General features: G+C 41.9%; 1 protein-coding gene across 2 annotated transcripts in view; it reads left to right on the top strand.

Annotated features, from left to right (window-relative positions):
- The window catches only part of rapgef5a (Rap guanine nucleotide exchange factor (GEF) 5a), a 47,288-nt gene extending 24,588 nt beyond the window's left edge, over positions 1-22,700 (top strand). Inside the window, exons 9-26 of one of the 2 annotated variants that reach the window (XM_075450302.1) lie at positions 2,059-2,238; positions 8,453-8,598; positions 9,435-9,535; positions 12,527-12,605; positions 12,703-12,847; positions 14,537-14,628; positions 14,746-14,776; positions 14,971-15,049; positions 15,212-15,361; positions 15,535-15,632; positions 16,903-17,025; positions 17,622-17,800; positions 17,921-18,011; positions 18,101-18,151; positions 18,298-18,385; positions 18,472-18,536; positions 18,717-18,771; positions 19,544-22,700. In XM_075450302.1, the coding sequence (XP_075306417.1) occupies positions 2,059-2,238; positions 8,453-8,598; positions 9,435-9,535; positions 12,527-12,605; positions 12,703-12,847; positions 14,537-14,628; positions 14,746-14,776; positions 14,971-15,049; positions 15,212-15,361; positions 15,535-15,632; positions 16,903-17,025; positions 17,622-17,800; positions 17,921-18,011; positions 18,101-18,151; positions 18,298-18,385; positions 18,472-18,536; positions 18,717-18,771; positions 19,544-19,662 (1,872 nt within the window). In that variant the 3' untranslated portion in view covers positions 19,663-22,700. Of the gene's footprint in view, positions 1-2,058; positions 2,239-8,452; positions 8,599-8,989; positions 9,272-9,434; positions 9,536-12,526; positions 12,606-12,702; positions 12,848-14,536; positions 14,629-14,745; positions 14,777-14,970; positions 15,050-15,211; positions 15,362-15,534; positions 15,633-16,902; positions 17,026-17,621; positions 17,801-17,920; positions 18,012-18,100; positions 18,152-18,297; positions 18,386-18,471; positions 18,537-18,716; positions 18,772-19,543 lie in introns of those variants that run through there. The other variant, XM_075450303.1, reaches the window with a different exon arrangement.
- Positions 22,701-23,383: the final 683 nt, after the last annotated feature.

The following is a 23,383-nucleotide window of genomic DNA, read 5'->3' as shown; positions in this document are numbered from 1 at the left end:
ATTGATTTAAATTTCAGCTCAGCTGCCAACGGACAAAGGCTTTGACATATATCTTGCGCAGCTCTACAAGTGCACAACAGATGCTCCAGATACTAAACTGTTTCACCAGCAATGCATCACATCCAGATCCAGTGGATCCCAGCCAAGAGAATGCTCTTGCAATCTCTCTGAGATGTTTGATGGCATCTGCTAATTGTAGTGGTAGAGGAAGTATTTACTCACTCTCTGAACAAACCCTGTCCCAAAAAAGCTGGGACGCTTGCAAACAAAAACAATGCAATCATTGTCAAATCTCATAAATCCATCTTTTCATTAACAATAGAAAATAGACATTTTACATTTTACTGTTTCATGAAAAATATTTGCTCATACGACTTAATGGCAGCAACTCAGAGCCATGTTTTTACCACGGTGTGGCATCCCGTCTTCTTTTGACAGCAGTCCGTAAACATCTGGGGATGCCAGCTGCTGGTCCTTGGGGAGATGAATGCTGTCCTACTCTTATCTAATACAGGATTCATACAAAATTCTAGCTGCTTAAGAGTCCTGAGTCTTTTTGTCATATTCTTCATGATTCACAGCAGGCAGGCCAGTCCATCACCTGGACTCTACTACTTCTATGAAGCCATGGCATGTAGTATTGATTTTCATCAGTGTTCCTTTCACATTGGGATATCTCCAGATTCTCTACATTATTTTTGAGGATATCATAATACTGCAGGTGATGGAATATTCAAAGTTCAGTTCCAAACTTAATGTATCGTTTATCGATATAAAGGGATAAATAAAACATGTGGATCCACAAACTGTTAACTCCAAAGCCTATTTCCTTTTTGTTTATTGTTTAGCAAAATTTTGAGGTTTGAAATGAATCAGATATTCTAGCAATTCCAAACTCTAAAGCTGTTGAAATGAGCAGGAGTCAGTCCAATGTAGGCGTTGGCTTGCCAGGATCAAAGACAAATTAAGGACACAGTGTCAAAGTAAAAGAAATAGACAGAGACGGATACACAACATAGACACACACAGACTCCAGACAGGTTTATCTCGGTGTGTTCTCTGTCTTGGACAGGAAGCCAACAGAAGGTTTACAGGAAACAGCCCGGGACACGTTGACTGTGTGTGTGTGTGTGTGTGTGTGTGTTTATGTGGCTATTCTACAAGATAAGAGTTGTCATTGAGGGGTGTTTTCCTTGTAAACAAAATGAATGATCCTCTGCAAGTGTGTGTGTGTGTGTGTGTGTGTGTGTGTGTGTGTGCGCTACCCTCTGCTGGAGCATGGTACCGTGGGATAGTGGAGCCCACAGGAAGAATTGCCCAACTCTCAGCCAAATGAAACAACCCTCCCTGTCACGAGTCCAAGGAAAATAAATAGACCAGGCTGCCCGCCACTGGTGATAGCCATCATACTAGCAGCACCCAAGGGAGCACATGCATCCTCTGCCAGGATAAAGCCACAAGTCTCTCCACTTTCCTCCAACTTTTTTAATGAAACATATTCTGTGCTTTTTTTGTGTGTTTTTCTTTCCTTTCTAAGACATCGCTGTTGGATATTCCTTTTCACTGACTTTTTATCTACCTCAGAGGGAATAAGTCCCGACTGCAGGAGGGAGGAGACGGCACAGAGGAGACACCACACACATACGCTAACTTACCACTCCCACCCACTTATACTACCTAATCACACACTCACTCTTTCTCTGCCAGATCCTCTGACAACAGAGCAGTCGGACTAACACAAAGAGAAGTGCAACAGATAGAAGTGAATTACTCTCTCTAATACAAAGAAAGAATTAGAAACATGTGAGAATTACAGGGAGAACACGATAACTGACAGAGACCCAGGATTACCATTTCTTCTCATTCTCTCCACATGGACAGAAACGAGCAGCTGCACACTTGTCATTACATAATTTTTGGATTACAAAGCGCATCAATCCTCTTTTGGACAAACACTCTGAACTGTCTCGACCTCTGATCCTCAGAAGTACTTTGAGTGTTCCTAGCATGTCTTGGGACTGCGGGTTGAGATATGTCTTCATGCCGCCTGTGTTGCAGCTGGGTGGGGTGTGTGCGTTACGGGACAGCGGTGGCAGCGGCGGCGGAGGCATGGGGTCCATGTGCGGCCGAGATGAACTCACCAGCCGGCTGGGACTGGAGGCCGTCCAGCGGCTTGCCAAGGACGGCTGTCGGCTGCTGCAGAACCACAACTACCGCCTATCCGACAGGAACCAAGTGGTTAGTAAAGAGTGTGGCTCTGATTTCATGAAATGTCATTAATACCATGCAGCATATCTTCAGGATGCATGGTGATGTTCAGAAAACTCCAACATGTAGTCTGCAGCGTGAGCTGTGGTTATATGGTTAGTGTGAGTGGAGAGTAAGGACGTCATGTGGTAAATGTTGTCATTATTGTCGTCACTGGTAAGTCTTAGTCCACACACACCTCCGGTCTGAGTTACTCATGGATTTAATTCAGGGATCATGTTAGTAAATCTTCACCTGTACCATCTCGATTGGTGTTTCTGTCAGTCTGCATGATATAAAAGTGCGAATGTGTGTATTTCTAGCATTAATTGCCCCTCCGGACATCACCGACGTGCGCCAATATGCACAAACCAGCATGCCTTCATTCAAATGATTCAGATCACTTCTCTACCGAAGCTTGTCTAATGCGGGCGTTAACGACAGCAATGCTCTTTTTACAAGCCGTCAAGAACTTTGTGTGAGTGTCTGCATGTTCAGTTGCGTGTGACAGTTTGCTGGCTAGAGCTATAATCATTTGTGAGAGTTTGCATGTGTGTGTTCGTGCACTGTGGCCGGCTGAGTCAGTGTGTGCTCATAATGAGTGGGGCGTTACTGAAGCGTTGTACTGTATAATCCCGCTCTACAGTACACCTGAGGGCAGGCAGCGAAGCAAATTCAGCCTGATTTCAACCTTCATCGTGATGTGCGTGTTTATGAGGTCTACTGCAGGACTTATCAGCTTGGTTGAGTTTGTCTAAAGCCCAGCCGTGGGGATTTTCTAAAAGGCGCATGATTTCACTTTGAGTCCTTGTAAAAAATACAACAGTAAAAATGAGCAGCATCTGACAACAGCTTAACTTGAGTAACGGATCACAGAAATATATACTGCACTGTATGTACAGTGTTTTTGAATTAGTGATGCATCCTGAGAGGGTTCAACTTAACTTCTACTCCCACATGATACTCTGAACGTTTAAACCATATTTAGGCTGAGTTAATCTTATAAAAAATTATTTAGGGTGATTTTTTTTATTTATTTATTTATTTATTTATTTTTTTCAGGGACGAGACATTTCCTAATCCTAATTATGACGATCACTGGTTATTTGTTGCTAAATCAGTTTGAATGCTTATTAAACATCTGACAGATTTTTAGTTTTGAAGCATTGTACAACTAGCAAAACAGAGGCATACAGAACCATTTTCTGCTGTTTATTATTGAAATGCATCAATTAGTAGACTACACCAGATCCATTACATCTCCACAAACACACATATTTTAGGCTGAGTTGCTGCCAAGTGTGTTAGAAATGTAATGCAAGAGAGTGTGTTGTTTCTGTAAGGGGTTAAGAAATTATATAGCTTAAAAACAATCAAGTGGCTGATATGACTGAGAGCAAACATTTTCTTTTGACATTAATCTGCGTAAAGAGAGATTTGAGGAAGTGTTACAATGTTGAGGGGGTGAATAAACACCAGTGTTGTTCAGAGATCCTTCAGTCCCACGTACTGTATCACTGGACTGCATGGTATGAGAAGGAGTATAAAGCTGTGACATTTCAAACTTGGTGTGTATTTCTTGAAGATGGGACCACGTTTACATTGTTACATTTTATTGTAGTTACACATAAATAGAAAATGAAAGTGCGGCTCGACAACATTGGGTCCGAAATTGTTTTCTCTCAGTGCTGGTGTTACAGTGCATCGACACACTGAGACCAGTCAGAGCATATATGACCAGGAGGCAGGTGTATGTAACGTTAGGGAAGTGCAAAGGCCATGCATCACATTGAAAAATATCCTTAAAACCAAAACACTTTAATGCAGCTCTATTTTCCTAATCTCAGTTATTTAGCCCCTAGAGAAGGGTATTACCTGTTGGATTATTTTACGATTGGAAAAAGTCTTTTAGTAAGTAACAGTGAATAAATCTTAATCTTAATTGCATTGTTGACGTGATCCATGCCTGCAGGATTAAGCAGAAACACAAATCAAGTAATCAGCTCTATTCATAACTGAGACCATTCTTTTTACCAGGTTGTCATGGTGATTGTATCTTCTGTGTGCATGTCCTTTTTTTTGTTTTTTTTCCACGACAGATAAGCACTGATAAACTGATGTGAGCTGTTTCCATAGTGATACAACTTGTGCGTTCGTGGAAAGCATCGGATGCATTTCTGCCTTCAGTCACTTCCGACTTGCTCTTGTGTTTTTCCTTATTTGATTCAGCCGTCACAGTTTACCAGAGTTCATCCTACGTAGAGGATTATGACAAGGTCACAGTATGCATGACATGCACAGGTATGCTTTCTGCTGAGCCTGTGCTACTTTCTAGTGGTTGTGGGAATTACAGTACAATGTGTGTGTGTGTGTGTGTGTGTGTGTGTGCTGCTGACCTAAAAGGATTGTGTTTTCATATTCTTATCCATTATTTCCTGGAATCAGGCCCAGCTCTATCACAACATAGATATGGCTTGGTCACTATTGGCTCAGACGCCAACACACACACACGCACACACACACACACACACACACACACACACACACACTGGTAGGAAAAGGAAAGGAACAGAGAGGGCTTCCTTTAGACTTTCCATGAAGCCCACCTTTCCTCTAAAAAATATTATGTCATATTGTATGTGTGTGTGTGTGTGTGTGTGTGTGAGAAAGAGAGAGAAAGAAAAGGGACTGAGAAACAGATACCGTGAGAGCTTTACTGCAACGCTGATTTTTGTGCAATGCTGACCACATGCTTTTTCCCACTTAAATTTAATTATATGAAATGGTTGCAGTTTGACCCCTTTAGGAGAGCAACGAGCACATTTCCTCTGGTCTCTTATTTTCTGCTCTGAAATCTCAAACCTCTCCAGCCTGAACTCTGCCCTCTGAAACCGAATTGGAGGGGGGTTGTAGTAAAAGGAAGATGGCTGGAGATACAGATGGGTGATTTAAAGAAAGAGCTGACAGAAACCAGAGGAAGCACACTTATTCACCTGTGTGCTGAGAACAAGTGACTGTCGGGAGAAACGTTGGAAGTTATGAAACTTAGTTTTGAAAGTAAAAAGTTGAAAAAGGTTTTGCCACCTTAAACTGTAAGAAATGTCAGAAGAAACTTCTGGATGTCATAGTTCTCAGGCCAGTATGTGGAGTTTGTCATTTCATGTAGGTTTGTCTTTATAACTAAAAAAAATAAAAAAAGATTTTATATATTCACTTTAAGCTCAAACAGCAGTTGGATGCAAAAGCTTTTCTTTCTTTTTTTTTTTTTTAGATCAAATAAAAATAATCTTTTTAAACCTTTCCTTTACACTCCTATGTACTCTCACTTTCCTTCACAGTCTCTTGCCTTTCATCTTGCTTTCTTTTTCATCCTCTATTGCATAACTATCTGGCCCCTCCTTGCCCAAACATTCAAGTGCCGTCTTGCTATATTTTTCCTTTTTCATGCCTTAGGGTTTTTTTTTTTTAGGTTAAATTGATCTCATAGGAAGCTGTTTTTCTTCAGGCATTGTTATTTGATCGAATGTGAGCTGCTTGCCCAACAGCCATGCACGGTGTATGCAGTACCTACAAGTCATTTTTCTGGAAGCTTCCTGATGTTTGGTGTGAATATGTGTGTTTTAACTCTGCCTTCCTCCATTCTTAGCTCTGAGTTGTTTTTCTTGGCATCTGTATAAAGAGCGCGAGTGTTCATGGGAAGGTCGACTGATTGTTACAGTATCAGAAGCACAACACGTTTTCCTCTGTTTTTACAGTGGTTGGTCTTGGTTACATAATATCCATGATATTTTTATTTTTTCCCTTTATTTCTGAATTGTTTTTCCGTTAATAATATCTTGATTGTGTAAAGAGACAGGAAAGGTTGGCTCTGATGGAGCAGGGCCACTTGTGATAAAGCTTGCTGCTATTTGAACTGTAGATGCTGCGGTCTAATAGACCACTTAGCAAATGTATTATCTTGACATCACATCAGCACTGCTGGGTGTGGTCTTGGTGCCACAGGGTGTCACAGCCCTTTAAGTCAGCTGTCGCTATACACTGCTTATCCTTTGGTTCAAAAGTGGTGTGAATAACATTGTGGAAGTTTTATTTCAGCGTGTTGCTTTAAGAACTGAAATTGATAACTTTATCGTACATGTTCTCCCCAAATGAGCCGTTTGTGTGTGTGCTCTTTAGTAGAGCAGCTGAGTGCAGTGTAAATCCCCCAGATGGGTTGAATCAGCGAACGTGTGTTCCTCAGAATCTGAATGATTTGTCTGTACAAGAAGAGCCAAAGTTCCCTACTTCTTCTGTAGAGCGTGAGGGCCTTAGGACTGTGCAGGACACTGTTACGGAGCTTCTTTGACACGGCAGTGGAAGCTTTTGTGAAGGACAGGGATAGACTGAAAGATTTGGCCAGACGGGCCAGCTTGCTGGACTCCACAGAGGAAGTGGGAGAAAGGAGGATTTTAGCACGATGGATTTTAGCTTAGCTAAATCCATCATGGATAACATGACGCAAGGAGGGCCCTCAGCAGCTCGTTCAGTAGCAGACTGCCTCAACCTCGATACAAGAAGAAGCGTTATTGGAGGTCCTTCATCCCATAAGCTCTCAGAACTTTTAAAACCAGTATGACATAAAGCTCAAACTGCCACCTTTTTCATTTGGACATGTTTTTATTTCCACACCATGTGTGTCTGTGTGTTTTTCTTTTTACAAACTTGCTTCAAACTTCTTGGTGAGAGGGTATATTATGCACTGTATCAATACAGCTAGCATGTAGCTTGTGTGTACTGTACTCTTTTAGATGGGACATTATTTACACAAGAGAGAATGAGCTGAAATGGCCCTCAAAGTTGTAAAAAGAAAAATGTCAGCATTGCCCCTGGGGGGGGTTTGGCTTCTGAACATCTGTATCCGACTCTGGTAGAATGAGTCATCAGGGCATAACTGCAAACACAAAGAGCACTGGAGGCATATTGTTTTGTCTGACCTGAGCCGTATCCCACCTGCTGTCTCACAATCAGACAATCACAAAGCGAGAGTGTGGATTTGTTTGTGTGTTTGTGTGCCAGCGCCTTCCTCTTTGGTCTGATAGAGGTGTCTGAGTGCTCATTAAAAAATCTAGATTGTAAAAATATTGCGAGTGCAGTTATTCATAAGCGCATTGTTTGTACTTCCAGGACCTCTTTGCACTCAGAACAATGATATGATCAAACTCAACAGAAACAGCCCTGTATGAAAAAGCTTTGTGTGTCGGTTGTGATTGCTGCTTCATCGCTCTGGCTCAGACACAAAACCGCAGCGAGCAGCTGGTGGAGAGACATGCTGCTTCATCTCTGCTCCTGCTCCCTCTGCCTTTGATCTGCCTCTCTTTTCTTCCTTTCTCTTGTCCTTTCCTCAGGCTGTGTCTTATTGTCCTCCTTCATTCATCTATAACTCTATTCCCGTGACACTGGACTGTCACATCAAATGAATGTATATATTCGTCACATTCAAGCATTCAAAAAATGTATTTATTTTTTTTTTGCAAGAAGATTTATTTCAAGAGTCTGCCCACAGTCTGAGTTGTGCTCACTGTACTTTATAGCACAACACCATTCCTTTTAAAGACCGGAAATGCAATATTTCCATCCGATGAGACTGAGTCTACATGGATGGAGTATCTGATGAGGATAGTTATTTTTCACATTTTGTCATACTTTTTATTCTTTTTTTTTCCCGGTATGATCCAATAAACATGGCTAATAAACTCTTGTGTCTGTGTAGCTGGCAAGGCAAGTTTATTTGCAGAGCACAAGTTGTGCACAAGGCAATTCAAAGTGCTTTACAGTTACATAAAATCACAAAATAGATGCATAGTAACTTTTCAGTGTTATGCTGTGGACCAAAGGATGCAATGGCGACGCTTTCTTAATCAAACATATCTGGCTTTTTTGCTTTCCTACACTCTACAAAGCCCTGCCTGTTGCTAGAATCGGACTGTAATGTGCGTAGGTGAATGGTTAAAGCGGATATGAAGTGATACCAGTGTGTGCAATCTGTAAAAGAGTGTGCAAATAAAGTGCAGACAGCAGAAAAGGAAGTTTTTAGGGTAGTCACTAATTTGATTTGTTGCCTGTTATGACTGAAATAAAGCATGCAATGCCCTCACCACTATTTTAGCCTCCAAGCAGTTTTGTCCTTGCTTCACTTTGTGACTCGTCGCTCTATTTTCCCTTTCAGGAAGCGTTGGGGAGGGTTTGCCTCAAGGAGAGAGGACGAGACGTGTTGGTGTTGCAGAGGGTAACATCATCGGTGACGTCTCCCTCGGACCGGCCCTCACCTACATCGTCAGGGGGTGGGTCTAGAGAGGAGGACTGCAACAAGAGGTCAGTCCCTCCTCCTATATAACAATAATAATCCTTCAAACTGACAGTAACAACAATAACATAAACATAGCACTCCTTCTCTTTTCCTGTTTTTACTTTGGATTTTTAAGTTGCAACTGCAACTTGAATGCACACAAACAACATTGGCAGTGTTGTTAGTGTTATATGTGTTTGTGTCTGGGATAATGTATTCTCTAGCGTCTGGCAAGGAGCAGGAAGGACTGAATGGCTTTTTGTTTTCAGCTGAAAGGGGGAAAAATAACACCAAGACTCTTTCAACACACGCAGACTGTACCTTTACAGTCTGTGTCTGCCAAGACCTGAGGCACAAAGCAGGGAGTGTCAGTGACAGGCAGGTTAAGTGGGGGGGTGTGTACGCACATACAATTTACAGCATCCTCAGTAGCAATCAGTTCATTCACAGTGCTACTGTTGGAGCTGTCAGAGTGAGTTTCTTAGTCTCTGGAGCTGGTAGCTGACAGGGGCAGACAGCAAGGCAACATATCCCACAGAGGAACACCCTTCCTGGGTACGCAAAGCTTAGGAAAGAGCTGATGCCGGTGTTCAGATATGAAGATGACCTCTGAGCAAGCTACACTTGCTGTGGCAGAGGATGATATAGATGACGATAGTGATGAAGACGATGATGAGGAAAGCAATGAGGATGAAGATGGTAGGAATTCAGACACCTTTACTTTTGATGTTCCCCATTTTCGCTACATTGATGACGACAATGTGGAGGAGGAAGAGAAGGAGAGAGAATGGAGGGACGGAGGTCGCTGCACCCGGTGGTCTCGCCCTAGTGAGGAAGACTGTTGCAACTCTTCCTCTTGCAGGTACGTGGTGGTGTCGGGAACGCCGCTCAAGATCTTGGAGCATCTGCTAAGTGACCTGCGACTAGATGACCAAAGAGGGGCACCAGAGAGCAGGGAAAGCGGTAAGGTTGAAGACGCACACACAAACAGGTTTTTGTAGGCGATGTGCACACAGACACTGTGAGAGAGCGAGTGTACACAAAATGTGGCGTGGTCTACATAAAAAGACACAACATAGATATGAAGTTGAGTATAAAGCAAGAGTAAAAGTGTTTTGTTTTTGTAATTAATGTTAAGTTTAAAAGCGCTTTTCATTGAAATAAAGCAGCCGAAGTGCGGTTTTTAAAAAAAAAAAGCGCTCTGATACCTTTACAAATGAACACAGCACCGCACCTTATTCCAAGGAATTTCCTTTTCAATGCTGCGCAAGTTGCAACAGAGCCCAGCTTTCGCTTTAGATTCCCGAAGTGGCCTCAAACCTGGGAGGTATGCACTTCCCTTAGTGATACCGTCTCTGTTTGGCCCTCTGAGTGTGATTGCGGCGGCATGTGTCAGCCCCTCACACCACATCCAGGTGCAGTCACTCAGCCGTGTCATTGCCTGTAAATATGAGCAACATTTAAGAGGTTAGATGCTCAAATGAGTCTGTGAAACGACTGCCTCGGGCTGCTCTAGGCATTTCTTCTGCAGGTCATTGCTGTAGTGTTGTCTCAATTTTACGATGGTGAAGCCTACCTTGTATTTACTGGGTACTTTGATAGTGCAGTACTTACATTACAAGAATATCATTTGTCAATTGTTTTACAGCAGAGCTGTAAGTACACAAACCGCACTTACAGTAGTGGAATTCAAACATTTTTGCAAACATTTCCTACTTCAGCTTTTCTACTGACATGGAACTCAAGGTGTTTCACAAGACAAAGATGAAATTGACACAAGCTCATTCTTACATATGTACCATGATCACGTATATTCACAAATAGAAAAATAAGATCACTTTCAAATGATTGGCAGCTGTTTTAAATTAAGCGATAAAGCTGATATAGGTTCAAAATGAATAAGAACGTCAGCAAATTCACACCCAAAAATGACTGCAATGGTGTGCAATCTGTCAGATTGGTATATGTATGTGATCTTGAAAAGGTGCTTTTTTTCCCCCTTTAAAATGAATTCAGCACTATAATGGGTCCCATCTCCACCAAGATTGTACTTTTATTTGATAAAACTACTCTTGCCATCTTAACACAAGGCGCCTTTATGCATCAAGTCCGACCTCAGCACCACCAGCTCCCAGCGGTCCACAGGGAGCCATCTCACTGATTTGCAGGAAGCAAAGGAAGAAAGAGGAAGAGATGAATGTGGGAGAGAACTGAGATGCTCTTTGTTGAGGAAGCCTGCCTGATATTTATTCACTGAAGAGTGCAAGAGAGCACTGGAAGTGGCAGGAGTATGGATGCAGAGTCTATGTGCATGTTTGGCACATAAACTCTGGATTGTTTATTCGTATGACTGTCTTTCAGTCGATGTGCCCATAGGAAGCATGTACTTACTTTGTGTGACATGATCAGCGTGTGTGCGCGTTGGCCCTCAGGGGTGGTGCCGAGCATCAGTGTGCCGTTTTAGTGGGTTTAGCTGTACAGCATGTTGAACATGCTCAAACACGCTTCCATGGAGAGAGAGCGATTACCCCAAAACTCCCTCTCCTCGTTCACTTAAAACACACAACAAAGCGGGTAAAAACACAGCCGCAGATTAGTGCGATTAGTTGAGCAGACACACATTTTCTCGTTTTTTTTTGTTCCCTTTCTCTCTCACAAGAGATAAAGTCCCCAAGGTCAGAACTGAATGAGTTATTCATCAGGGTGCTTTGCGTGTGTGGATGTGTGCGAGCTGCAGCATCTACGAGTGTATGTGTTTGACTTTGTGCGCGCCAGCGGGCAAACACAGGGGGCATATGGTGAAGATGAAAATGGATATTTATCATCACAGAGAGCTGAGAGAGAGAGAGAGAGAGGGTGAGAGCGCGTAGGAGTAGAGAAGTAGTGGGGGAAATGTAATCTCCAAGAAGGAGAAAATGAAAAAGGAGGCTGTAGGGAAGGGGGGGGGGGCATGGACAGTTGGGAGGGAGCGAGCAAAAAAGCAGGAAGAAGCCTGATAGTTGGTTGTGAAAGAGGGCAAAGAAAAGGGGGGGGGGGGTGACGAGCTCAGTCAGACTTGCCTAAAAACATTTCTCAAGAAAGTTGTGTTTTTATTTATAAAGAGAAGACAGCTCATCAAATATTAACAACAAGGCTTTTGCTCAGTGTTCTATAATTGATTCCTTTGCTCTCTGCGTCACAGAGTCATATTTGGGTCACACATTTTCCCAAGGAAAGAGTTTGGCAACACAAGCACTTGCGGAGCTCCATCACACCACCGACAATGGCTCATTACCCATCTGCCACGCGGGCTGTTTATGTTTGATTCTTACCCAGTGATCACCTGCTCGGTGTCACACACGCTACATACACGCACTCCTGCTATCTCACTTGCGCATCAGCCTGCTATACTCCACCTAGGCTGTGATGGAAGTATTTTGTTGTATATTTAAGAGCTCATATTATGTTTATGTGAAAGTCCATTAAGTTTTGTGTCTCACCTTTAGTCTGAAATGCTCAAGTTGAGCTTATTTCTCTTAAAAGTGATGTGTTAGTTAAATGGGGGTTGTGTGAAGTTCTCATTTTCTATACAGTGGATTTTTACGCAGGATATGTTCCGCTTCAAACAGGTGTTTTACCTTATCCCTGCATTCATGTAGCAACATGCTAAAAGATGAAAAGTGATGAATGGGAGTTTTTGGGGGAAAGATTTGGTTGATGATGCCTTGAACTTCTGATATTGTCACTTTGAATTCAAGATTATTGTTTGCATCCACGCACTATGCCAATGATGGAGAATGGTCGGGCTGCACCACGATAACATCATGTTGACATCAAAATGGTTGTTTTCAAAGGGAAGTTATAATAATCAAGATTAGAGTTCTCGACTGAGGACATGAGAGACAGAGGGAGACCATTTCCGACACCTCATTAATAAAACATCAACCATTTTGACTCATGTTCTCTGTGTTTCAGAAATGCTGCTGGACGATTTCCTCTTGACCTACCTGGTGTTCATGTCGACTCATGACCTTTGTCAAGCGCTGTTGGGACAATATCCTTACGACATGCATTCAAGCACAAACATTATCATACACGCATATCTTTTTAGACTCCAGAATGTCCTTTGTTGCCTCCTTGACCGCAGTTACCTATAGCAGTGCACGCTGCAGGGGCCAGGAGGAGGGCAAAGACGCCCTCTTCAGGAAGCGCAAGGTGCTGCAGCTGGTCTCCCACTGGAGCAGGCTTTATAAGGACTTCCTCAAAGAAGAGGAGCACATCAGGAGCTTCATGAAGGTATGGCAGAAGTAACCCTCCTCACCACCACTGATAAGTATTTATATATATGTTCCTTACTCTCATGGGTTTGATCCACACATCAGAAGATGACCAGAGGACTCATCTTCATTTGTGACTCTGTTGTTATTAAAAAGTTTTTTTTCTCCCTTTAGTTCTACATGACTGGCCACCAAGCATTTTATATACTCACAGTGAGCTCAAAGGTCTATGTGTGTGTATTTTCTGAGCTTTCTGTTTACCGAGTCTCATGTTAAACCGAAGTGTGTGTCAGCTTTCTTCTCCATGGGAGCCTTGTTGATGTTTTTATATCATCCCTATGACATACAGACAAAAAACTGGCACTTTTATGGCGTATCATCTGACGAATTTGGAGCAAAATCACAAGATGTGATTGTATGTAGAACAAATCAACCATAGCAACTGAGTAAAATAAGCAAAATGATAACATTCTGCCACTTATTCTATACATGAAACACAGAAGCTATGTAAGACATGGAGGTAACTGAAACTCATGTACATATTTTGAACACGTTTCACCCCAGATCTTATGAGTGTACATTGTGTTCCTCCCGTATTCACTCAATCAGATGTTTAGGATGTGTGTCACCAAAGAAGAAGGAAGCACAGACACACAGGACGATCAGATCCACACACTCAAAAGCAAACAAACAAGTCAACAATCATTTGCCCCTCCGTAACCTGACAGCCCTGTTGCTCGGTGGCAGGTTGCCATGGGAACCAAAGTGGTAGGATTGGCAAGGGTATAATCTCATATGGAGTGCGTAACCCAGGTGATAGTTGCCTAGTAACAGATGGATGAGAGGGGAATTGGAAAAGGAAGCTACAGCGGGTCAATGAAAGCAATAAAGAGATGTGTGTGTGTGTGTGTATGTGTGTATGTGTGTATGTGTGTGTGTGTGTGTGTGTGTGTGTACGCGCGTTTATCTTATCAAGTTGTTATTGTTACAAACTCCTGATTTTTCACACTGGTTTCTAATGTTCTTCAGTACACATGAGCACACGTAGGTGCTACAGAGTGTGTTATTCACAGAATTAAGTACATTCCCCAATGATATCATCCGACATATCGTAGCTAACATTTCAGTAAATGAGCCACTGTGTTCTTACCAGTTGTGTTACTCCTCACCTACTATTTCTTTTCATTTTTCCGTAACAAATGAAACAATGTTAATGAAAAGTAGCAACACTTAAAGCTCCAACAACTAGTTGATTCATTGAATAGTAAAACAAATTGACCTGCTGATCATTTTGATTCACATTTTCAGACTCTAAACGTTAAGTGGAGTGAAAACATTATTTGGACGACTTCTGGGAACACACACTGCTTCGTAATTGGTCACAAAGATCCGACAGGAGCCAGACAAGAGTTTGTGGGACAGTCCACGCACTTAATGCTTGCTCAAGACTTGTGTGGCCCTGCCCACGCAGTCTCGATCCACTTTCATCTTCCCAGTTATTCAGCCTCTTTATTTAGTGATGGTGCTTTTGTGGATTTAGCCATCTTGAAAGCTTGTCCTTTCAGATAAACTTAATTAATTTGCTCGTTATCAGTTAAAGCAATCTATTTGGAGTAGTTATTTTTTAATGTACTATCGATCAAGCTGACATTAACATAAGCAGTAATGTCATAAATGTTAATCATCTCTGCTTTTGACTTTCTGTCAGACCCTTTACAGGTGTGTATTAGAAGATCTGTATGAGTTCCCCACACTGGAGAAAGACCTGAAAGAGTTCCAGAAACTTCTGCGTCGCAGACAGTAAGTGCTCCCGTCTGGCTACAAAGACTGTTTTCAGTGGAATTGCCATATGATTGTGTGCCTGTTTGTCATATATTGAATAGCTGAATCCCTTCTCACTGTTCTTACCTTTTGCAGTACAGTGGATGACTGCCCTCCAAGCCAGAAGGTAAGACAGAGATGCAGTTTCACATCGTAAAAAAAAAAAGGAAAAAGAAACCCTGACAAAAACTTTGAGCTTTCTGAGAGCACAACAGACCCCTAATATAGCTGTCACAGATGCTGTCGGAGGCAAACAATATCCAGTGAATGTTAAGTAAAGTATTTTAAATCTCCATGTTTCTCCTGCGTTCTCCCTGTCAGAGCAAACAACTGTATCAGCAGATGAGTTTGAAGGAAAACTCTTTGCAGCTCCGCGGCCCTCACACGGAGACCAGAGAGGGTGAGAAACACATGCACACACATAAACAACACCTCGTTCAAACCCGCACACAATTATGCACGTTAGCAATGTGTTGGCATCTAAATCTCCTCAGTACAGCGTGCTTTTTTCTTTCTTTGTTTTCATTTATGATGAAGATTTCAATTTTTCTTTGTTCTTCAGTGATTTGTTGCTTGTACGTAAGCGCTGACTCCTATCTGAGCGTCCACACACACCCCGCGCTGGAGGCCCACGAGCTTCTGCGGATTGTGGGTATGAAGATGGACAGAGCAGAGGAAGACATGGTGCTCGCTGTGGTGTCGCACACCGGAGGTACACAAAGAAATTGATGCACACAGCTTAGTCATCATTGTAATGAACCCGGATGCCTCAGAAGTACAAACTGGAGTAGAAGTCGCTCTGGTTGAAAATCACTGCTCTTCACCCCAGGCTCAAAATGTTCTTTTTTCTTCTCTCTCCTGTTCTCCACTAACTTGTCTTTTCAGAGCGGAGGGTGTTGCAGCCCAGCGACTGTGTGTATTCAGAATCCCTGACCCCACAGGGGAAGCTTGTGGCCTGTCGCAGGGATCTCACTGAGATCCTGGTATGTACATGTCCTGTTACATTTATCTTTCCATCTCTCTCAAATCAAAATCAAATCAAATCAAATTTATTTATATAGCACATTTCATGTACAAACAATTCAAAGTGCTTTACATAAAATAAAAGCATTGCAGCAGGGAGTGCAAGAAACATTAAAAATACATAAAAGAATATAAAGAGAAACAAATAAAATAATTTAAATGAATTTAAAAACAGGCAACAGTCTAGATAAGTTAAAAGATATTTCATGCATAGACACATGAGAAAAGAAATGTCTTTAAAAATGCCTACACTTGGTGAAAGTTTAATCTCCACTGGCAGTTTGTTCCACTTGTTTGCAGCATAACAGCTAAATGCTGCTTCTCCATGTTTAGTCTGGACTCTGGACTGGACCAGCTGACCTGAGTCCTTGGATCTAAGAGCTCTGCTGGCTTTATAATCTCTGAACATATCACAGATGTATTTTGGGCCTAAACCATTCTGGGATTTGTAAACCATCAGCAGGCTTTTAAAATCTATTCTGTAACTGACTGGAAGCCAGAGTAAAGATTTTAAAACTGGTGTGATGTGTTCAGATCTCTTAGTCCGGGTTAAAACTCTAGCAGCAGCGTTCTGGATGAGCTGCAGATGTTTAATGCTCTTTTTGGGAAGTCCAGTTAAAAGAGCGTTACAGTAATCGAGTCTACTGGAGATGAATGCATGGATGAGTTTCTCCTGGTCTTTTTGGGAGAGGAAACCTCTCTCTATAACCCTTAAATCTTTCTCCATCTATAATTAGCAGTGATGGATGCTATGGACACAAGCTGTATGTTGTGTTGTTCTGTCATGGTGTGTTTTTCACAGCGGAGCTCAGCTGTAATGTGACTCAAACTTTGGGATATTGGGCATTTTATGCTGCTGATTCTGACCAGTTTATCATTCCCCTAAGAGCTTTTTGAAAAATCAGTTGTCCAAGTCAAAGGTTTGTTGAAATATCCAGGCCTGTTTTGAGGAATTGAATGAATCAAGTTCCTTTCATAGATTTCAGTCCAGCTTGTCGGCAGAAAGCATTGAAACTTAAAGCTCTTTGCTGTGTTGTTTTGTTTGAATGTTGTATTGGAACTAAAGCCATCCATTCTCATTGTCTCATTTTTATTATACAGAAGGTAAAATATTACTTTGCTCACTTAGAGATTACACGGGTCCTGTAAATAGACAGTGTCTTTGTGCAGCAACAGTATTTTTTGTGCACATCTAAACCAGTTTGTTTTTGTTTGTTTATTCCTGTGCAGCCTCCGTTGACAGACAGTGCTGAATTAAGCAGGAGACCAGTCCGACTCTTAGGCATCAACACCTGGGATGTGGCAGCAACTCTCACACACCTGGACTGGAGCCTATTCAAATCCATCCATGAGGTACACACAAATATGTGGTGTGTGTCTATACTTTGTAATGATTTCATATCCTTGACAATAATGCAGGAATGAAAGTATTGCAGATGCAAAACGCCTAAGCTGAAGAGCTTTACCTGGAACGGTGGCTAAATACGGCAGAAATGAAGAGACAAATAGAGCTTCTTACATGGTTACATTAACATTATGAACATGCTTCTTTTTTTTTTCTTAAAGGAAATCTAGACTTTAAAGTCATGAATGCTAAAAAAGAAAAAGATTAATGAATGATTTAAAATTATTTTTTTAGGTACATGAAGAAGAAATTTCAGTCTAAAGTTGATGTACGCTCCACATGAACATGAGTTTTTATTGAACTGCTCTTTTTCTACCCTGAATTGGATGAAACAAATATAGATTATATATTTTTTTGAGTATTTATCTTCCATATTTTTCCCTATTATCCACTTTGTGAGATTCTGTTCACTTCATTGGTGGCATCGGGGCATGATGATGCCACCGCCATGCATAACAGTTGCTCTCGGGTTTTATGACCAGAACTGAATTTTGTGATGGATTTTGGATTTCACACACACACCTATCCCTCCCTCCAAATGCAGCAGGAGCTGGTGTACTACACTCTCAGCCGTGCTCCTGGCTCTGGCCACACAGCGGCGCTGTCTGTCCTGCTCCAGCGCTGTAACGAGGTCCAGCAGTGGGTCATGTCCGAGGTGCTCATGTGTGTATCGCTCAACAAGAGAGTGCAGCTGCTCAAGAAGTTCATCAAGATCGCAGCTCAGTAAGAACTTTACACACAACATCGGCAGAAATAAATGTGTAGATGACTGATCGAAGGTATCGAGATTTTTCTCAAATTGAATCAAATGTTTTTCCTGATTTTGCTTTGTGTCGCATGAAGCTGCAAAGCCCAAAGAAATCTGAACTCTGCATTCGCCATCATCATGGGTCTCAACACAGCCGCTGTCAGTCGACTCAACCAAACGTGGGAGGTGAGAATGTGTGTTGCGTGTCCCCTTTTTTTTCACTCCCGGTTTCACATTTCCAGTCCGCTTCTGACCAAATGTCCTCCTTTTTTCAGAAATGTCCAGGGAAGTTCAAGAAGCTTTTTTCAGAGTTGGAGCTCATCACGGTGAGAGCAGACAAAGCAGGGATACGTGCAGAGCTTGAAATGTGCTCCTCTTACGATTTGACAGTCAAATCCCCAAATCTCCCCTTCTCCAAGTCTTTTCCTTGACTCAGGTTTTTCTCTCTTTCTCTCCTCCCGCCTCTTTCCAGGATCCGTCTCTGAACCATAAAGCCTACAGAGAGGCCTTCAAGAGAATGAAACCTCCCAAGATTCCATTCATGCCTCTTCTCCTAAAAGGTATTTCCTACACCGACCGCGCACACACAAAGACGTAAAATACGGCACTATATGAACCCTTGATATGCCTTTCTACTGATTTTTAGATATAACTTTTATTCATGAGGGAAATAAGACCTTCCATGACAACCTGGTCAACTTTGAGAAGCTGGTGAGCTCCATTTTTCAATGTCTTTTAGTGTTTGAGTGTGTGCCTTAAACCTTTTATCTGTCACAATTTTTTGTTTAGTTTCTTAATTTCGAACTAAAGGAACACTTTGTTCTGTTCAAATATGAGATCTTGACATTCTAGTATCCCACTGATGCAACACTTCTCTTCTCAAACTGACAGCACATGATTGCAGACACGGTGAGAATGATTCGCCACTGCCAAAGCGACCAACTAGGTGAGTTTTTTTTTTTCCTCAGTCGTTTTTGGTACATTTCTTGGATCAGTGGTTCTCAAAGTTTTTACACTATGTCGCACTTAAAAATGTCTCTCTCGGTATGAGAGATATCACTGACTTCAAAAAGAGGAAAAAAGCTTGATGTCAAAGTCCGTCCCCGACAACATACACAAACGGCGAAGTAAGAACATCAGGAATAACAACTGCGCACTGCAAATGGCACATTTTCTAGCTTTTTAAATCTGTAAGCAGTTAGCTGAATTTTCAATCTCTTCTGCGTACCACCAGTGGTACATTTACCACAGTTTTAGAGCCATGATTTTAGACCTGGCAACAAGGAAAATAACGGTGGCCAGTGTCTTGCCCAAGGACACTTCGACATGCGGCTCGCAGAAGCCTGTATTTGCAGGGGATCCTTTGTGTGAGTCTATTTGTAGAAAATGTTTTGAGCAATGTCCTTACCGTGCAAATAAGTAAAGATTTATTTGTGAGATGTACCCAAGCATTTTGGGAAAACTGCACTGTTTGGATCTACTCATTGTGAGGATTGTATCGCCATCTGCAGTTGGGTTTGTGCACTGCTCCTGCACCAGTGTCAGCTGACTCCTTTTTCTCTCACAGTTTCTAAGCAACCATTTCCAGACAGTCTATTATTGTCTTTATATGACCGCACCGTGTCTTTTTGTCGAATGTAAGTGAATGTCAGTGTTACTGGATCTACCAGAAAACAGTTATGCTTGACTTAAGCGTGCATTTTGTGTCGGTCTCCCAGGCAACGAGGTGATTGGGGTGGACAGTGCGGAGGTGAGGGCAAGCGTTCACTGCCTGCACATCATCGACAATCAGCAGACGCTTTTCGAACTGTCACACAAACTGGAGCCACGAGCCTGAACACACCAAGTCACGTGCACTCACAAACGCACTGGACACGGTGCGGTGGAAATGCCAGCATGTGTGACCCGGGGGATGCTCAGCACGGCAAAATGTCACTCACTCGCACACACACCGCAACAAGATCACACAACCAGCAGTGGTGTCAGAGGGACTCTAACGTGTGCTCTGCTCTGTAAAGGCTTTCTTACACTGATAATGCGCTTGTAAAGGATTTCTAAACCACACACACCCTGTGAATTTATTCCACGAACAGAATCTGTTCAGAGAGACGGAGACTTGCCAAACTGAGACGGAGAGTCGAGGAGGCTGTTATTAATTTGTACAGTATCTTTCGGACTGAAGTATGCCTTTGTTTTGTTCTCGTGATCAGTCTTTGGTTATTTATGAGCCTCCTCATCAGGTGGAATGTTACTTTATTTTAGACAGTTTGACGTTTTTACTTTTACCTTTGAGCTTCAACAAGGACTTTATAACCTCTTCATCATCTCAAACACAAAAACATTAGCAAAGGAGTTTGGTTTTGTTTCAAAGCATTTGGGCAAAATCTGTGACGTTGATGGTCTAACATGATTTCGTTTTCACTGCACATACAGGTATTTGACTTGTTATATGTGTATACATTCGTAAACTACATGTTGGACAGTCCTTGTTGACTTTTAGCCAAACACTCCTCATCCATCCTTCTCTATGATGTCTTGACGCCAAATGTTTTGTTGAGTGCTGCGGGCCAGCTGTGCCAGAGAGCTCTTGCTTTGTTTAGGAATCAGAGAATTGGATTTTGTGGAATCAGCCCTGGTATGACGTCTCATCCTCGATCACAGAAAGCCAATCTGACGCCTAACAGAGATGCTTTCCGACATTATGATCGACCGAGTTCAGGGTGCGTAATTGTATCAAATGTCGGGTTGCTATGGAAACACAGCCCCTGTGTTTTCAAAGCACTGCACAACAGAACAGCTTTGTTCCACTGTATCATGTTCTCAAGGACGCTGATGGTTATTTCTGACTGAAAAGATCATTTCCCCTCAGGAGTGGTCTCATGTAAACTGTGAGAATTAACACAGGGCGCGGACAGAATAATGGAAGCACAAGGAAACAGACATCCTCCTTAATAGGAAGATGAAACGGCAGGATTTCTACACGTTATTTTTTGTCAAGTTCACTATCGTTCGCAACGTGCGCCTGTTTAACAGCCATAGCACGTAAGAGGCATTTATTTGTTGTTCAAATCACTGAAGGACCAGTGTGACTCCTTAACATTGGCTCACACAAGGACAGAAATGCAGCATTGGAAGAAGAGAATCGTCCAGAACTTTGATAGTAATAATGATGCATACAAATTCAGTTAAGAAACAGATCTTATCGGTGTTTGTCTTCTATTCGTCCTTGCCCTGTGTCTGCTCATTTCTTCACCAGTCACATCACTGGTACATTTCAGCGGTGATATTCCCAAATGTCACACAATTGTGCATGCGCTGCATTTTTGTTTTATTATTTTTTATTGTTATAAGGCATAGATTGGGGATTAAGTGCAATATAATGCAGGTGATGCCACAAGTGTTCATCTCAACACAAACCCTTTCAGAGTAAAGAGTCACTCTCTTCTACAGATCATAAAGAATCACACGGACAACAATGGACCAGAATTTCCCAAACTTGTTTTAGTGCCAGTGGTAAGAAAGAATATGTCAAGTTAAAGAGTCTGTATTTTGTGTCATGAGCAGCTTCTTACTGCATTAAAAAATGTGCTGTTTGAGTCTTTTTGAAAGATATTTTAGTCCATTGTTGCCACCAATTAATCCAATTAATCCCAACCGGCAGCTTTATGGACGCTTTAAATGTTGGACTTTATGTGGTTCGTTACTAAAGCCAAGCTAAACATGCTAAAGAAGTCCCAAGTAATTGATGTCTGATAAGTATTGCCTGAGAAAACATCAACCGCAACAATAACTTTTACTAACTTGCAGCCACTGGGGATTTTAGACAGTTATGGGTGCACGTTAACCTTCATATCAGCTATTTAACATTTGGTTAAAGGTTTATTTTACTGTAACAGCAGCACAAGTGGTAAAAGAATCATAAAGTCATCCAACTCGACTGTATTTGCCTAAAGTTTGCGGACATTAACCCCCCCGTTTCTACTTTTACTAAGTGACAGTGTACCAGCAACCTCTTGCGTGTAACAAAAGAAGCAACAATGTGCCTGCAAAGTCGATTCATTTGTATTTGTAGCCTCTGTGTCACTTAATATCTTTTTAAAATTCCTTGTGCATTTCAAATGCGCATTTGGTGAAGCCAAATGAGTGATCCCTTGACTGCTAGGGTGGATAAATCGGAGCCATGAGCTAATTATGTGTGCAAACGTGATACAAAGGCCTTGTGGCCATTTTTTTTTTTTACTATTAAGCTGTACGTGATGTTCATACAAACCACAGACGCGCACCTCTGCTCGCCATGTTCAAAGAGCAGAATAATTGTCACGTCGGATATTTATTGAAATGCGTTGTTTATTTATGGTGACGCAGTGTGGAGGTGCACTCTGGAGAAAAGGGGAGTTTAGAAGCACTTTTTGTTGTGTTTCGTGGCCATTTGGGGGCAGCAGAGGAGTTGGTGAGTGCTCACAACTGCTGAACGAAGAGGAGAGACCAACGGGGGGGCTGTATTTCTTATTGTCAGCCACTGTAAGGGTTATGTTGTGTGAAGTTTAGTTTAGTTTAGTTTTTTTTTATATCAATGTTGTTCAGAAACTGTTTGCATGATGAAACAAAAAAAAAACACAAAGCTCACAAAGTAAGAGAGGACATACACGTTTAGGGCTTTGTAATACTGTAATATTGTTGATGTGTAAATATATGCTTATGTTTGGTATGTTGTTATTATTTATCAGTTCTAAATGAAAATGTCAGCCACAAAGCAATACGTCTCCCATTGTTCCCCCCACCCAAACGACAGGTGAGGTCATACATCTTTTTTAGAGCTGCGTTTTACTATGTCAAAATTTTACTGAAAATGAATAAATTATAGGTTTTATGTGACATCTACAGGTGAGCTCGTTGTTATTTCTTGCTTATTTTGGTATGCTGTGTATCTGCGTGTTGTTGAAAGCCGCGCAGGGAGTATTGATATACCTGGCGTAGGCGTCCTCTCTGAAGGACATAGAAGGAAGTGGCCTTTCAAAGCATCACTCCAGGATTGTGCAGTTACGCCCGTCATAAAAAAATCATATCCTCATCTCAACCCTACAACCTTACATGTGAAGATAAAGGTCTGGAGTACATTAACACGTTTCATTGGTTTTATTAGCGGAATCAACCGCAGCTTCAGTCTCCTCAGACTTACAGCCTGCACAGAGTGGAGGGAGAAATGGAAATGACTGCATTCTTTTCATTCATCATTCTACCATTGGAAGCCCAAGAACAAGCCGGAGAAATCTTAAAGCAAACTGAGTATTTACTATTGGTCACAGGTAAAGTATGGCAGCTCTGGGCTCGGAGTAACAGAGCTCTCTAATGTATCTAATCTAACAGACCTATATGGCAAGATAAAGAAGCTTGATCTGACCCAGTTATTTAGTCAAGTTATGCCATCTTAAAGTCTTGGACCATTTAAGGTCATCTATTGCGTAGTATGGGCAGAGTGGAAAAGTACAAAATAGGAACATAGATTGTTTTTAGAAACATACAGAATAGGAATACATAATGTCTAAGAACAAAGACAA

This window comes from Odontesthes bonariensis, chromosome 18, assembly GCF_027942865.1.
Source record: "Odontesthes bonariensis isolate fOdoBon6 chromosome 18, fOdoBon6.hap1, whole genome shotgun sequence".
Classification (NCBI taxonomy): domain Eukaryota; kingdom Metazoa; phylum Chordata; class Actinopteri; order Atheriniformes; family Atherinopsidae; genus Odontesthes; species Odontesthes bonariensis.
Note: the sequence above shows the minus strand (reverse complement) of the source record. Positions and strands in the feature narration are given on the sequence as shown.